The sequence below is a fragment of the Sceloporus occidentalis genome, unplaced genomic scaffold, assembly GCF_023333645.1.
Source record: "Sceloporus occidentalis isolate IW3139 unplaced genomic scaffold, rSceOcc1.0.p SCAF_6, whole genome shotgun sequence".
In the NCBI taxonomy this organism is placed as follows: domain Eukaryota; kingdom Metazoa; phylum Chordata; class Lepidosauria; order Squamata; family Phrynosomatidae; genus Sceloporus; species Sceloporus occidentalis.
This window is the reverse complement of record NW_028316986.1, coordinates 137,175,824-137,189,194: the sequence shown is the minus strand read 5'-3', so window position 1 is coordinate 137,189,194 and position 13,371 is coordinate 137,175,824. Positions and strand designations below refer to the sequence as shown.

Below are 13,371 nucleotides of genomic sequence, written 5' to 3'. Positions count from 1 at the left end.
TTGTGGATCTCTATCCCATTTGAGGTCTGTCAGTGAGTATTAGTCACAGTGGATTTGTGGATTTTTCTCTGGTAATAGAGGTGGTGAGCCACTGAACACTGGCTGGTGAGGATGGATAGTGCCTTCAGGCCCTGTTTATGGGCCTTGTGAGTGTTGGTTCCCATGGGTAGACCTTTTGTGGAACTGTAATTCCCACAGTTCGTGGGGCCATGTTGTCTATGGGATTCTTGGAGGCGTCATCCAGCAAAGTAACTTTTTCAGTCTCCTGGCTGTGGGAAGCATGATCCTGGGCAAGATACAACCACAACAATTCTTTATTACAATCCAGGGACCCAGCAAAATAAAATTCACAACATATAAAATAAAGTAAAAGCACAAGGAACAATTCATACAGACCGAGCTTTTTTTAGACATTTGGGCAAGTTGGATGTTTGCCTGTAAGCTCTTTGCATTCAAAACCAAAACCTAACACTGTAATGGGATGTGTAGTGAAGAAACTGACTAACTGAAGCTAAACTATATTTTAGCATTGTTCAGCACCATAAGCATTGCAGTGCTGTTTCATATCCTTTTCTGCTTAGAATTGTGAATGTTTAGCAGCATGGAGAGGAGATTCACCCTTTCTTTTGGCTTACTGGCCTTTTTCTTATGCACAATCATATTGTTGTTTGCCACTGCAAACCCATTCCACAAGCAGCAGGTATGGTCATACATTACCCCTCCCTCCATCTTAATTTTTTTGTTTGGTTGTATTTTCCCAGCATGACCAATTTCTGCCATGGGAATAATTGTATTTAGAATAGGTGGGAGAAGGCACCGCCTCTTACTCAAGAGGAAGCGAGCACTTTCTCTTGTGATTTGCATTTGCCAGATGAGGCAAACTGTAGGACCCCCTGCCTTTGCCTTGTAGTGTTAGCTCTGCCCCATGAGTCAGATCCCATGTATGACACTGAGACTCCATTTCTACTATGTCAGAAGAACGTGCAGCATAAGTCCTCAAAATAGCTGGGATGGAGGAACGTAATCTCTCTCTTGTTTGGCCCTTTGGTTCCTCAAGCCCAGTACTATCTCCTCTGACTGACATTGCTTTAGGCAGAGGCCATTCATGCCACTTGTTCATTTATCCTTTTACACTAGATATGCCAGGGATTTCTTGCACGCAAAATATAATCTCCCCTTAGTGGTGTGTTCAGATGAAGGTACATGGCATTGACAGTACTCCAGGAGGCCACCTTTCTCTCTTCAAATCCTTATTATTTTCTGCAAAGCCTACAGCCTTACCATTTAGCCCTTATCTCCAGCTGAGCCAAATGCAAAGTGTATGAACTGGCACTTGTTTATACTTCTTGTTCCCCCTGCATTCCTTCCTCCCTTTTTTATTTTGTGCTTCCCTATTATCAAAACATAATTAGGAATGAATCCAGATCTGTTTAACTAGAGTCCTCATTCCCCCCCCCCCCCTCTGCACAGCATTATCTCCTGTCCTGTTAAAATGCTACACAAAAGTGTAAGAGTATACTGAATGATTTGAAATTTGGCCTGTCAGTGGATTATGCCATCAGGAAGGATCCCTGGAAATTGGCCAGACGCACCTTCCAGTGACCTGTTCTGCCATCAGAAGGCAGATCCTGCCTGAAGCCAGTGCATAGACCAATAGCTGCTTGTATTGGAGATCTACATTTCTGTTCCTTTTGTTCCTGTTGCTCTGTACACTGGTTGTGCTGACTGAATAATAATAACCTTTATAACCATCCAAACATTCCATGCCATTGTACCTAAACACCCCAGTTCTGGAAGAAAGGGGGCCATTCCTGTCTTTGTTGTTGTGTGCCTTCAAGTCATTTCTGACTTATGGCATCCCTAAGGTGAATCTATCACAGGATTTTCTTGGCAAGATTTGTTCAGAGGGAGTTTGCCTTTGCCTTCTTCTGAGGCTGAGAGACTGTGACCTGCCCAAGGACACCCAGTGGGCTTCCATGGCCCAGCAGGGATTCAAACCCTGGTCTCTAGAGTGATAGTCAACTGTGCTGTCTCCCATTCACAATTACTTCTTACATCTCATTTTATTTACAATCCCAATGTGCTTCTTTTAAACCTACAGAGGGGAGTTGTGAAGGTCAGCCCCAGAGGAAACGTATTCGAAGAAGGAAACGGAAGAATGTTTTGCAAAATCCTGATAACTTACATGGAGGCTTGGCAGATTGTGGAAAGCCTGAAAATCTGATTGAAGATAAGTTACAGCTGCAGCACGCAGAAGGCCCTAACCTAAGTAGAAACAAAAAGAGGAAAATGAAAAAGAAGCGGCAGAAAGAAAAGATGAGAGCAGCTGGCTTGTTAACAAAGCCAGCCAGTATAGATTTCATGTACAAGCCGGAGATGGAAGAAGGAACAGACTTTGAAGATGCAGATAAAAATGTTGATAACCTTCTGGATTTTTTGCAAGCAACACAAGAAATCTATTTCTCTGACAGTAGGTACATCCCTCTTCCTCCATTTCATTTGTAACTTGAAATAGGAGAATTAAGTATTGCTTATTTTTCCTCTGTAAAATGCAAAAGAAATCTCTCTCTCTCTCTCTCTCTCTCTCTCTCTCTCTCTCTCTCTCTCTCTCTCTCTCATGGTCTCAGTTTGACAAAACAAGAATAAGCATATATAAGCTCCAGCACCCAAGAGCCAAAAGTGCTGCCCAGTTGTTCATTGGTAATAAGGTTCTTGTGATAGGAAATGGGAAATGGTCTCTGTGGTACTTCAGTTGGCAGTGAAGCAAATAGCAATTACAGTAGATAGAATTGCTTTAATGTTCATGTGGTTATCACTTGGAATTCAAAATCTATGGAGTTTGTTCCATAAGGAAAATTCTTAGTGTGAAATACCTCACAATGAAGACCTGGAAATATTTTGCTATGGCACACCAAGACATTATCTTTGGTAGCTGCAGTGCCACAGTTCCCTATCTCCAAATCTCCATTGTGTTTTGTTTGCACACTAACAACTTTACAGATGGAACAACGTCCACTTTTTTTTTTCAATTGTAAGTGACAACCACACAAAACTTGTTTGGATTTGTCCTCAGATGTGGTCTGGAAAAATCCTTCTTTTATTAAAATAAAAACATGCATCCAAATGGTAATGTAATTCATTGGCCACAACTATCAGATGAAATATTAATGTATTTGCAGGTTTGGAACTGGTTGTACTTAATACAGATCTCCTAATCTGTATCTTGCAGTCTTATTTGTTCTTATTGGCACAATTATACAGCTCCTTTGGGCTGGTTATATATGTTTATCACTTATACTGAACCAAGTGAAAAGTTGATATGTGTGAATGAGACACCACATTTTAATAATAAGACAACTTCTATATCAACATACCACTCTATAGCCTATTTGAATCAGAAGTAGGCAACTCTGGTCTTCCAAATATTACTGGACTGCAGCTGTGAGTATCCTTCAACATTGGCTATGCTGACTAAGGTTGATGGGAGTTGCAGCCCAACAACATCTGGAAGGCTTCATTAAAATGAGCTGTTTTACACATTTGACTTCCATTCATCAAGAGATGAATAATAAAGTTATGTTTTGTGAAGGTGAAAACTAGCCCTTAATTCATAAATGAGCAAAGCAGAGACCTTAACATGCTGTTGGACTATAATACATGTTCTAACCGGACATCAGTGCCTCTCAGGTTTACATGGGCTTGTGTTTTTTATTTAGATTTCAAAACAGAAAAGTGATGTTGAAAAGAGAGGGTAATACACTTTTCTAAACAAACGTCCTTGTTTTTCTTTCCTTAGAGCAATCAAAATGTGCTGAGTCAGCTGTGAGTTCACAAAACATTCATGAGATCTTACACAGTCTCGAATCGCGCAGTATGTCTTTGTCAGATGTTGCCCTTTTGCATCAGATGAAAGCCCTTGTACTTCTGCGGGATGCTGAGAGACTAAAAAGTACTGTGGAAGAGTTCCGCACGCAGTCAGCGATGCCTCCTGGTATGTTCTGGGCACCCAGTTGTGCTATTAATGTTTGTCCTATGGGCTAGGATGCAGATTTTCTTTTCCTATGCAGAAAATGGCAAATCTATTCTTCATGGATTTTTTTCCATATTCAATATTTCTGTAAATACATATATAGGGGGATTGATCCAGAGGTGCCCTGCCTTGAGCAGAGGCTCTTACATGTGCAAGAAAGGCATAACAATTTCAACATAACAGTCGTAAACACAAACTTAAAAAAAACACATAATTTCACAAAAAAGCTATAAGACAAAAAACTAAAAAACAAAAAGATACAGATACTGACTTCCTTCCTAGCAGTTCCTGCTTTTAATGGAAAATAGCTGTCTGATCTCATTCCAAGTGATAATCATTGAATTCTATTATTAGACAAATAACCATGCTTTTCTTTACTCTTTGATAAAGTAAACATTTATAACTTTATATTTATAATATTGCTTATAATTATTACCTAAATTTCTGTTTCTTTGTATAGAATGCATTTATATATTAATTCCTTAAATATACAAGTCTTAATTCTTCTGTGCTTTAAAGTTATTAACAATAATATCTTCCACGCAGGATATTCCAACAATATGTGCAAAATTTTTTTTAATGGATTCTTCAGTTTTATCAACAAGTCAAAAGCTTTTTTTCCTGTACGAGATCTTTATGTAACAAAAGAGAGCGGAAATCCAGATATGGGCTTCCATAACCCAAAACACATTACAGAAATAATCGAGTTTGAGGCTGTTTTTAGCGGCCCTGGCTCAGTGCTAGGGCACCAGAGCTCTCTGACAGAGAAAGCTAAACGTCTCACAAAACTACACTTCCCAGAATTCCCAGGGAATGGTTAAAGCAGTCTCAAACTTTCTTTCTGCAGTGTGTTTAGGACCCATTTGTGAATGGCAGCTCACAGTCTTCCATGCAAGATTTGTGTCACCAACACAAGATGTTGCACAATGTCACATGATCCCCCTTGCACCACTGCAAGAATCCCTTTGTTAGTATTAATTTGGAGGATGGAAGGGGACTGTATTTAGTGATTATGATGTAAACATACCCAAATCTAAGTACTGCTCATTTTTTTTAGGTCAATGGATACTAGGTTAAGGGTATCAGCCACCCAGCAACACTGGCCTTATAGCCAAGCAGAGCCAAGGAAGTCATCTTTTTGTGTGTGCAATGGTTTATTGTTCATGTCAGAGTCCTCATCCCAAGAATGTTTCATCATGTTGTTGTCAGGAATACAGTGAGGCTCTCTTTGCTGCTGGAATAAGGAGAGAACAGCTGCAGAGAGAGAGAGGAGGAGGAGGTTCGCTTTTGCCTTCCTCTCTGGTTGAGATAGTATGACTTGCCTAAGGTCACTCAGTGGGTTTCCCTGTCCAAGCTTAGGTTCAAACCCTGGTCTCCAGAGTCCTAGTCCAACACTCAAACCACTACATCACAATGGCTTTCTGATGTTCTCTTTACTATGACTAAGGTTTGAAGTGACACCATTTTCTAGAACATCCAGAATTGGAAAGAGCAGAGAAAATATCACAGCTGTCATTCTGAGTCCGTACAAAGAGCTTAAATTGCTGGGGGTGGAGGAGTGTTCTCTTCCTTCTTGCTATTAATACAAAAGGTGAATCAAGTCAAATCTTACATAAGGAAAAAAATGTAATAAATAACCCTTTTTCAAAGAGGAAACCATTTTTGCCTTGCTTTCAATAAGGGTTTTGTTGTTGTATAATTTTTTCCCCAAACAACTGCTTCCATTCGTATTCTAATGAAACAAAACCAGACTGTCTGGGACTTGGGGGTAATGAGTTGAATGCAAAGGAGTGCCACTTGGCAGGTACTTCACATGTTTCAGAACATCTGGAAAACAGAGAATGGGAAGCCACTTTGGAAAACATAATTTCCCATGTGGCTTTGTCTTGGGCAAAGGAAAAGGTGGCAAAGCCACACATGGAGGGGAGAAGGTATTCCTTGTGTCAAGAAGTTTTACAAATGCTGTCCCTCTTTCTAGGCTGGAACTCACTTTTTGGGGCCCTGGTCTTCGATAACATTTTCTTACTTGTTGGGAAGCATCAAGTCATAAATAGCCATCTTTCTTGTTGCCTAGGAAATTATCACCCACTAAAGAGCTAAAAATGTATTCTGAAAGGCTTTTTAAAAATCTGCAGAACTAACCTCCTAATAATTCCTCCTCCATTTATTTGTGAATTTTGCAGATCAGTAGACTATATAGTTCTCGTTCACCCGCCATTCACATCTTGGATTACCCATATGCTCTGCAGTTATTTTTTAAAAATGAACAAACAACAAACAGTATTTAATGGAAAGGAAATTAAATAGGAGGTGGATTAAAATATAGTGCACTGTAGAAAAATACTTAACATTTAAAATAAATAGTATTTGGTAGACAGTAGGCTGTTATTATGTATCAGTATTTTTCAGCCTGGTAGTCCTCAGACAGAGGGATGCAGTGGCTTAGTGGTTAAGAAGCCAATTCGGAAGGTTGGCAGTTTGAGGCCCGAGTGCTGCATGATGGGGTGAGCTCCTATCACTAGTCCCAGCTTCTGCCAACCTAGCAGTTTGAAAGCATGCAAATGCAAGTAGATAAATAGGTACCACTTCTCCATGGAAAGGTAACAGTGTTCGGTGCAGTCATGCTGGCCACATGACCACCAGAGCAATCCTTAGACAATGCTGGCTCTTCAGCTTAGAAACAGAGATGAGCACCACCCCCTACAGTTGGTTATGACTAGACATTCATGTCAAGGGACTAACATTACCATTTTACTCTCCAGATATTTTGGATTCATCTTCCATAATGGTGCAGCCAGCTATACCAGCTGAGGAACTGAGGGAGCTATAGTGGAATACCAATTTAGAGGAAGGGTGGTGCATGCTGTCATGTGCTTCAAGTCATTTCCAACTTAGTTTCCCATTAAGGTGAACATATCACAAGGGTGTGTTGGTTCATTTGTTTTTTACAAGATTTGTTCATAGAGGGGTTTGCCCTTGCCTTCTTCCAAGGCTGAGAGAGTGTTAGTGGGCCAAAATCACTCGCTGAGTTTCCATGCCTGAATAGGGATTTGAGCACTGGTCTCTCAGATTCCTAGCCCAGGATTCAGACCACCACATCTCACTGGTCCTCTGGTATATATTTTGTTAAATACTAGATCTAGTATCTTGAAATATAAGACTTGGAAAGTATCTCTCCTGTAGGATTGCATCTGCACTACAGAAATAATGTACAATAGTTTGACACCACTTTATTGTCATGGGTTAGTGCTATGGAATTCTGATATTTGTAGTTTTGTGAGATACTTAGCCTTCTCTGTCCCAACTGTGGGCAGAGACAGAAAGATTTTCTCTTTTGTGGACCATAGCAATCTATCCAATAAATACCATGTGGTTGGCAGAAAATAGATAAGAGTGAGAGCTGAGTCATGTGGACTGGAGATTTGGATGTGCAAGATAAGTACATCCAAATACACCAAGAAGACATTTAAGATTTCTTTAGAAAGTTTAGATGTATACATGGGTTCCTGGAAGGAAATTCACCTTATGCCTGAATATTCACACAAGGAATTGTATGGTTAACATGTTCCATGTCTGCAAGACCCTGTAAACACTATTTGCAACAAAATACCTTACATAACAAACACACCCTTAAAGAGGAACCCTTTACGTAACAAACACACCCTTAAAGTTGTGGCTGTTTTTCTCTCTCCTTATTTCCAGAAATAAGACTTTTTTTATATGCACTTGGATGTGTAATGTGGAGCCGCATGCATTTTATAATTTTTTGTGTATGGTGGGCATAATCAGCAGTAGCAGCAACATCATCCTATCTCATTTATAAAGTATCTAAAATTAATTGGTGCTCTACAATAAAAAGTCTGTTCTCTGATCACAAGCTCACATTCCAAAAGATGCTGATAAGGAAGGGAAGGAGGAATGGTTCAGAAAGGTGGAGGATGAAAGAAAACAAAAGGAAATACAGAAGAATGTGTTTTGCAGTTATAACTTTAACAAGTATTTGCAGAACAAACAGAAAAAGAAAGGGATCAGGAAAACCAAATATAAAGAGACAGAGATTTCCAAACATAAAGAGAGTTCAGAAGAGATGACAGATGTTGAAGAAATGCTGAGGAATCAAGCAAAAACCAGAAGATTAGAATGAACAGGGTGTAAAATAAGGGAAGATATATAAGGGAAAGTGAAGGAAAAGGAAGGAATGAGAGAGCTAAGAGACTTAATAATGCAATGCAAAACAAAACAAAAGAATAAAAGAAAAAAGACATCAGTACCTGATCAAAGCTAGGAAAAGGTAGCGGGGGGGGGGGGGGCACAAGATAACAAGATTAAAAAGCAAGATGATAAAAAGATTCAGGACTGATGAGGAGAAAAGTAAAATACTGAAAGGACAGTAAGAAAAATATTAGTATAATTTAGACAAGGACTAGTAAACATTATTATTATTATTATTATTATCAGCAGCAGTAGCAGTAGTAGTAGTATTCACATTTCTATCTCAACAATCTTCATAAGAATTCAGCCTGGTTAGCAAACTACCTAAAAACATTAGTTAAAATCATAGTTCTAAATACCTGAATATACAAATACATACTATAATAGTAAAATACAATAAAAACAATAGAAACACCAACAGTTTTTAAAATCCTTGGCTCTTGTTTGTAGTTGCTTATGTCCCTTTCTTCTTTATATAAAGTGACTGTGTTTCACAATATAAGTTTGGGTCATTCCTGCTATATGCTGTTCATGTCATAGCTGTAATTATTTGTTTAAAGATTAGAAATCTTGAGGTTTTCCATTTTCTCTGGCTTCGGTGGATAGGTGTTTAACTCAACATCATATTCCAAAGCCAATTGGAGAGAGATAGTAAAACACAACACAATCATTTGTTTTGTTTTGTTTTTCTTTTTATCATAAGGAATGTGTTTACTGAAAACGATCATGTTAATGTTTCATGAAGAATTCTCTTTTCCTTTGCAGATCATGCCAAAACAATCTCTTCTCTGTTTCTGTACTGGATTACAGATATCCTTCCTGGAAAGCACAAGAAGGAAGCAGAATGTGTGCATCCATCTGTACAGAGTTAGAACTCAATATATAAAACTCTGAACTGAATCCAAGAATATTCAGAAATGGCAATGCAACTAAACAGATTTGCAAATTCACCAAGCATTGCTGGGATTTATTTATTTATTACTGACTGTATTGGGAACTTTTGTTTTACATATACTAGGCTGAGAGAGGACCATAGAAGCATCTGTTTACCCCATCAGTGCACATTTTTTTTTTTTGGCTTTACTGCATCTGGATTCATGTAAGGAGGAATCATTTGTGAGAAGCATCATATCTACTAAATCTACTTGGTAGCTACAGCTGAGTGAAAATTACACTTGTCAATTGATCTGTTGTTTATACTTTGCCAGAATCCATATTTTTTTTTCCATAAAATAAAGAGTGAAAGTAGGTAGGACAGATTTTCATATTTGGTATAGAACTCTAAGCAGATCTGCTCCTTTTGAGTGCAGTGACATGCCTACCCTTCACTGTGAATTACATAATATAAAGATTATGACTATTTGAAACAATTTCACTAGTTAAATGCCCAATTTATTATTTTTCTCATAGCAGTCTTCACCAAATTGCACTTACCATCAATAGAGATTAGGAAAACAGCTAAATGCAAGACTTCTGTACCATGAATAATTAATTGTATGGCTCTGGGGCTTTTTTATGTGGGGTTGTGTTGTTTTTTAAAGAGCAGACTTGCATTTTCTAACCCTAACATGAAAGTCTGAATCTGCCAAAATTCCTTCCTCACAGAACTATAGCAGCTCCTGCACATGGTTGCTGTAGGGGGCTGCATGTCCAAGAGGAAATTGAATTGAATACCCAGAGGAAACAAGGTAGAATAGATACAATATTTGTTTATTAATCAGGTTCCAGAGGTCCCATTTGCAGGCATACAACCCAAATCCTGTTTCCTCTACCCTTTATTGTCCCCAAACTTTTGTCAGCATAGAGTATGTCATGTCTATCGAATTTGAATTTGGTATTTACTGGTTAACATGGAATTTCAGTATGCTCAGTGTAGGGGACAAAACTGATGTGTTTTAAATACTGAAGAAGTGATTATATCACAACAGTGTGCCCTCATTCTAGCTATGCCCTACAGCAGCATACTACCAATTTCCAAAGTGGTCTTACCTGTAAAATCTGTCTTAGATCATACAAAAGGAAACCTATAGCACCTTCAAGACTTAGAATTACTGTATATATGCTCATGTATAAGTCTAGAAATTTTAGTCAAAAAATTGACCCCAAAAACCTAGGTCGACTTATTCATGGGTCAATATAAATATTATACTTTAACTCTTATTAAAAAGAGAACCATCCCTGGTAAAAAGCAAGAGTGGTATCTGTCTTGGAAGCACTGACCTCTCTCTGCTCTGTGTTCCATTCATCCTTTAGTGTGAGCCAAAACCATTATGCCTGCCAGAATTTTGTAGGTTCTTTGGCATTGTTTTCCTTTGCTTCATCATTTGGAGCCTTTGTTGCATGTCCCTAAGTTTTACCCTCAACCAATCCAAGGGTCATATCAAAATCCATAATTTTGCCCCCAAACCTGCTCTTGAATTATACATGAGGTCGGCTTATAGTCGAGTATATACGGTATGCTTGTATGAGCTTTCATGGACTGCAGTCTACTTTTTCCAACACATGAAGTATCTTTCAGAGGTTCAGGTATGTATACAAGTACACAGGATGTTGACAGTGAGCATAACTGATAGATGCATTCTGTGCTGTGTGCAACCAGTCGACACACCCCTTTGTCCAGTTAGTGGCCTCTCTCCCCATTTCTCCAGCAAACCATATTTGATAGAACCAATTTCTACATTTCTGACATATCACAATTTGCTTTTCTCTGGCTGAACTTGGTGCTGCCCTGGTAAGATATAAATAACTGGACTGTGTAGGAAGTTCTTGTTTTGATGCTTCATTTGCCTGAGTGCTGAAGCACTGATGGGGATCCGTCTTCCTGATCCAACCCTTGCACTTGATTTCATTATTCAGATAATCCAGGCACAGAAATGGCAGCCATGGTATATGTTCATCATACCTACTAGTATGGAACTCAGCTTTTATGGAACTAGAGTAGCATCATTTTTTGTCTCACACATACACACACACCATGGTCGAGGGGGCGGGGTGCATTTAATTGTTGTTATTGTTGTGTGTCTTCAAGTATGGTGATCCTAAGGCAAGCCTGTCATGGGGTTTCTTGGCAGGTTTCTTCAGAGGTTTGCCTTTGCCATCCTCTGAGACTGAGTGAGTGTGACACACCCAGGGTCACCCAGTGGGTTTACATGGCCAACCTGGGATTCAAACCCTGGCCTCCAGAGTCATAGTCCAAACCACTACACCATACTGGCTCTCTCCTGTGTTTAGAGAAGTATTGCAAAAATCAGGGAGAAAAATTAAAGGGGACAATTCCCAGCTCCCCTCCCTGCAAAAAGCTGCACAAAAGGTAAGCATGATCAGTAACCATGGCAAACTGAGTGAACTGGAAAAGAAAAGCAGGAAGGAATAGAATTGGTTGAGTGGAAGGTTCTAGTCAAGGAAGAGTTTGGCTTCAGAAAGCTGAGAAGCAGACACAAAAGTCTGGTTGAGAGAGAAGGTGAAAGATAAGACTGGAAGGTGAGCAGTTACCTCTGTCTCTCTCTCCAATCCTTTTTCATCTTCCAAAAGAAACTGGAAAAAGAGAACAGCAATGAATGCGCAGCTAGATGTAAAAAGAGTAGAACAGCATAGATTTTTGAAAGGCAATGAATCGTCTGGATGGTTCTTTTCTAGTTCACTTGAAGATCTTTTGAAATGTCTCAATGGATGGAAGTGAGAGTTTTCCACAGAGATAACTGGAAATCCAAGGTTTTAAAGTAGCCAGAATAAATAACCAGTATCATACATGTCCCAACAAAAAATAGCAATGAGAAGAGTTTTGGGTGTTTTTTTTTTTTTATAATGTGGGGGGAAAAACACCTTGTTAATGTGAATTCCAAAAGAAGGGCTATTGTCCTCATATTATAAATTGGAACAGTTACACACAATTACTGAAAATCAGTGTCTGAATAGTTTATATTAAACCACTAGTGTTGTCTAAAGATACTAAAGTATTACAAGTTGGGAATTGGTTTGAAAGAGAAACTATCCGCACTGCAGAAATAATCCAGTGTGACACCATGTTAACTGCCATGGCTCAGTGCTATGGAATTCTGGGAATTCTAGTTGGTTGTGGCACCAGAGCGCTCTGACAGAAAAGTCTGAATGTTTAACAAAATTACAATTCCCATAATTCCATAGTACTGTGCCATGGCACTTAAGGTGGTGTCAAACTAGATTATTTCTGCAGTGCAGACGCAGTCTAAGAGAGTATCTTACAACAACCCTGTAATGTATTCTGTTGTTTTTATGTTCATGTTATAGATTGTGTTGTAAAACTTGATGAATAGAACCTTACTGCAGGTAGGGATGGAAAGAATATTTGCCATTTTTTGTTTCGTGGCTGAAAAATGAGTTGTGTGGCATTCTGGAAACCTGATCATGAAGAATAACACAATGGCAAGACTTTTGTGATGTTTTCACATTTTAGTTATTTATTTTCTATACACCTTTCTTCCAGGACAGATTTCAAGGTGGCTATTATTTGCTCCCCCAAAATATCAATCTTGTACTATCTTGTTTTTTTATATATATGTATGTAGAAAAATAATTGTTTTCACAAGAACACATTTTGGGGGAATCCCCTCCCCTTTTTCAGATAACCACATGTGTGAGGATTGTTAAAATCATCTATCTTGTCCTTAAAGTCATGTAGCTATCAAAGTAGCTTTGTGTGCGGAAAAATTATTTTGCTGCAAAACCAGCAGTCTTACACAAAGGCCACATAGCTGTCTGGAAACTTTTCTTTTCTTTTCTTTTTTGGCACAAAACCTCATGAGTAGTTTTGCAGTGAATAATTTCCTGAGACATTTATGATTTGCAAATGCTGTGCTACATCTGCATAGAAAAACGCATTTTCTCTTGCACCCTGGAGAAAACTGGAAATTATGTGTCCTCAAATGCAAGGATGAAATAGTCAAATAGTAGCAGGTTAGTGGGTTGTGCTGAGAAGGAGTAGCTTACACCAGCCTTGCGCTATAGTCTGTTGTTGATGTTGCATATTTAGAGATGAACCTGAGGCCTTTTTCATTCCTCTACCAAAATCCCCCATAACCCTACACTTGCAGCATAGAAGGCTAACCTTGAGTTACACCAGAAATCTCATGTTGGCTTGTAGCATGGTTGCA

At 38.9% G+C, this 13,371-nt stretch overlaps 1 protein-coding gene across 1 annotated transcript in view; it reads left to right on the top strand.

Moving 5' to 3' along the window:
* ERICH1 (glutamate rich 1) overlaps positions 1-11,220 on the top strand; it is an 86,254-nt gene extending 75,034 nt beyond the window's left edge. Inside the window, exons 4-6 of the mRNA XM_089528575.1 lie at positions 2,102-2,470; positions 3,797-3,991; positions 9,008-11,220. Of these exons, the coding sequence (XP_089384701.1) occupies positions 2,102-2,470; positions 3,797-3,991; positions 9,008-9,114 (671 nt within the window). The 3' untranslated portion in view covers positions 9,115-11,220. The remainder of the gene's footprint in view (positions 1-2,101; positions 2,471-3,796; positions 3,992-9,007) is intronic.
* The last annotated feature ends 2,151 nt before the right edge of the window (positions 11,221-13,371 follow it).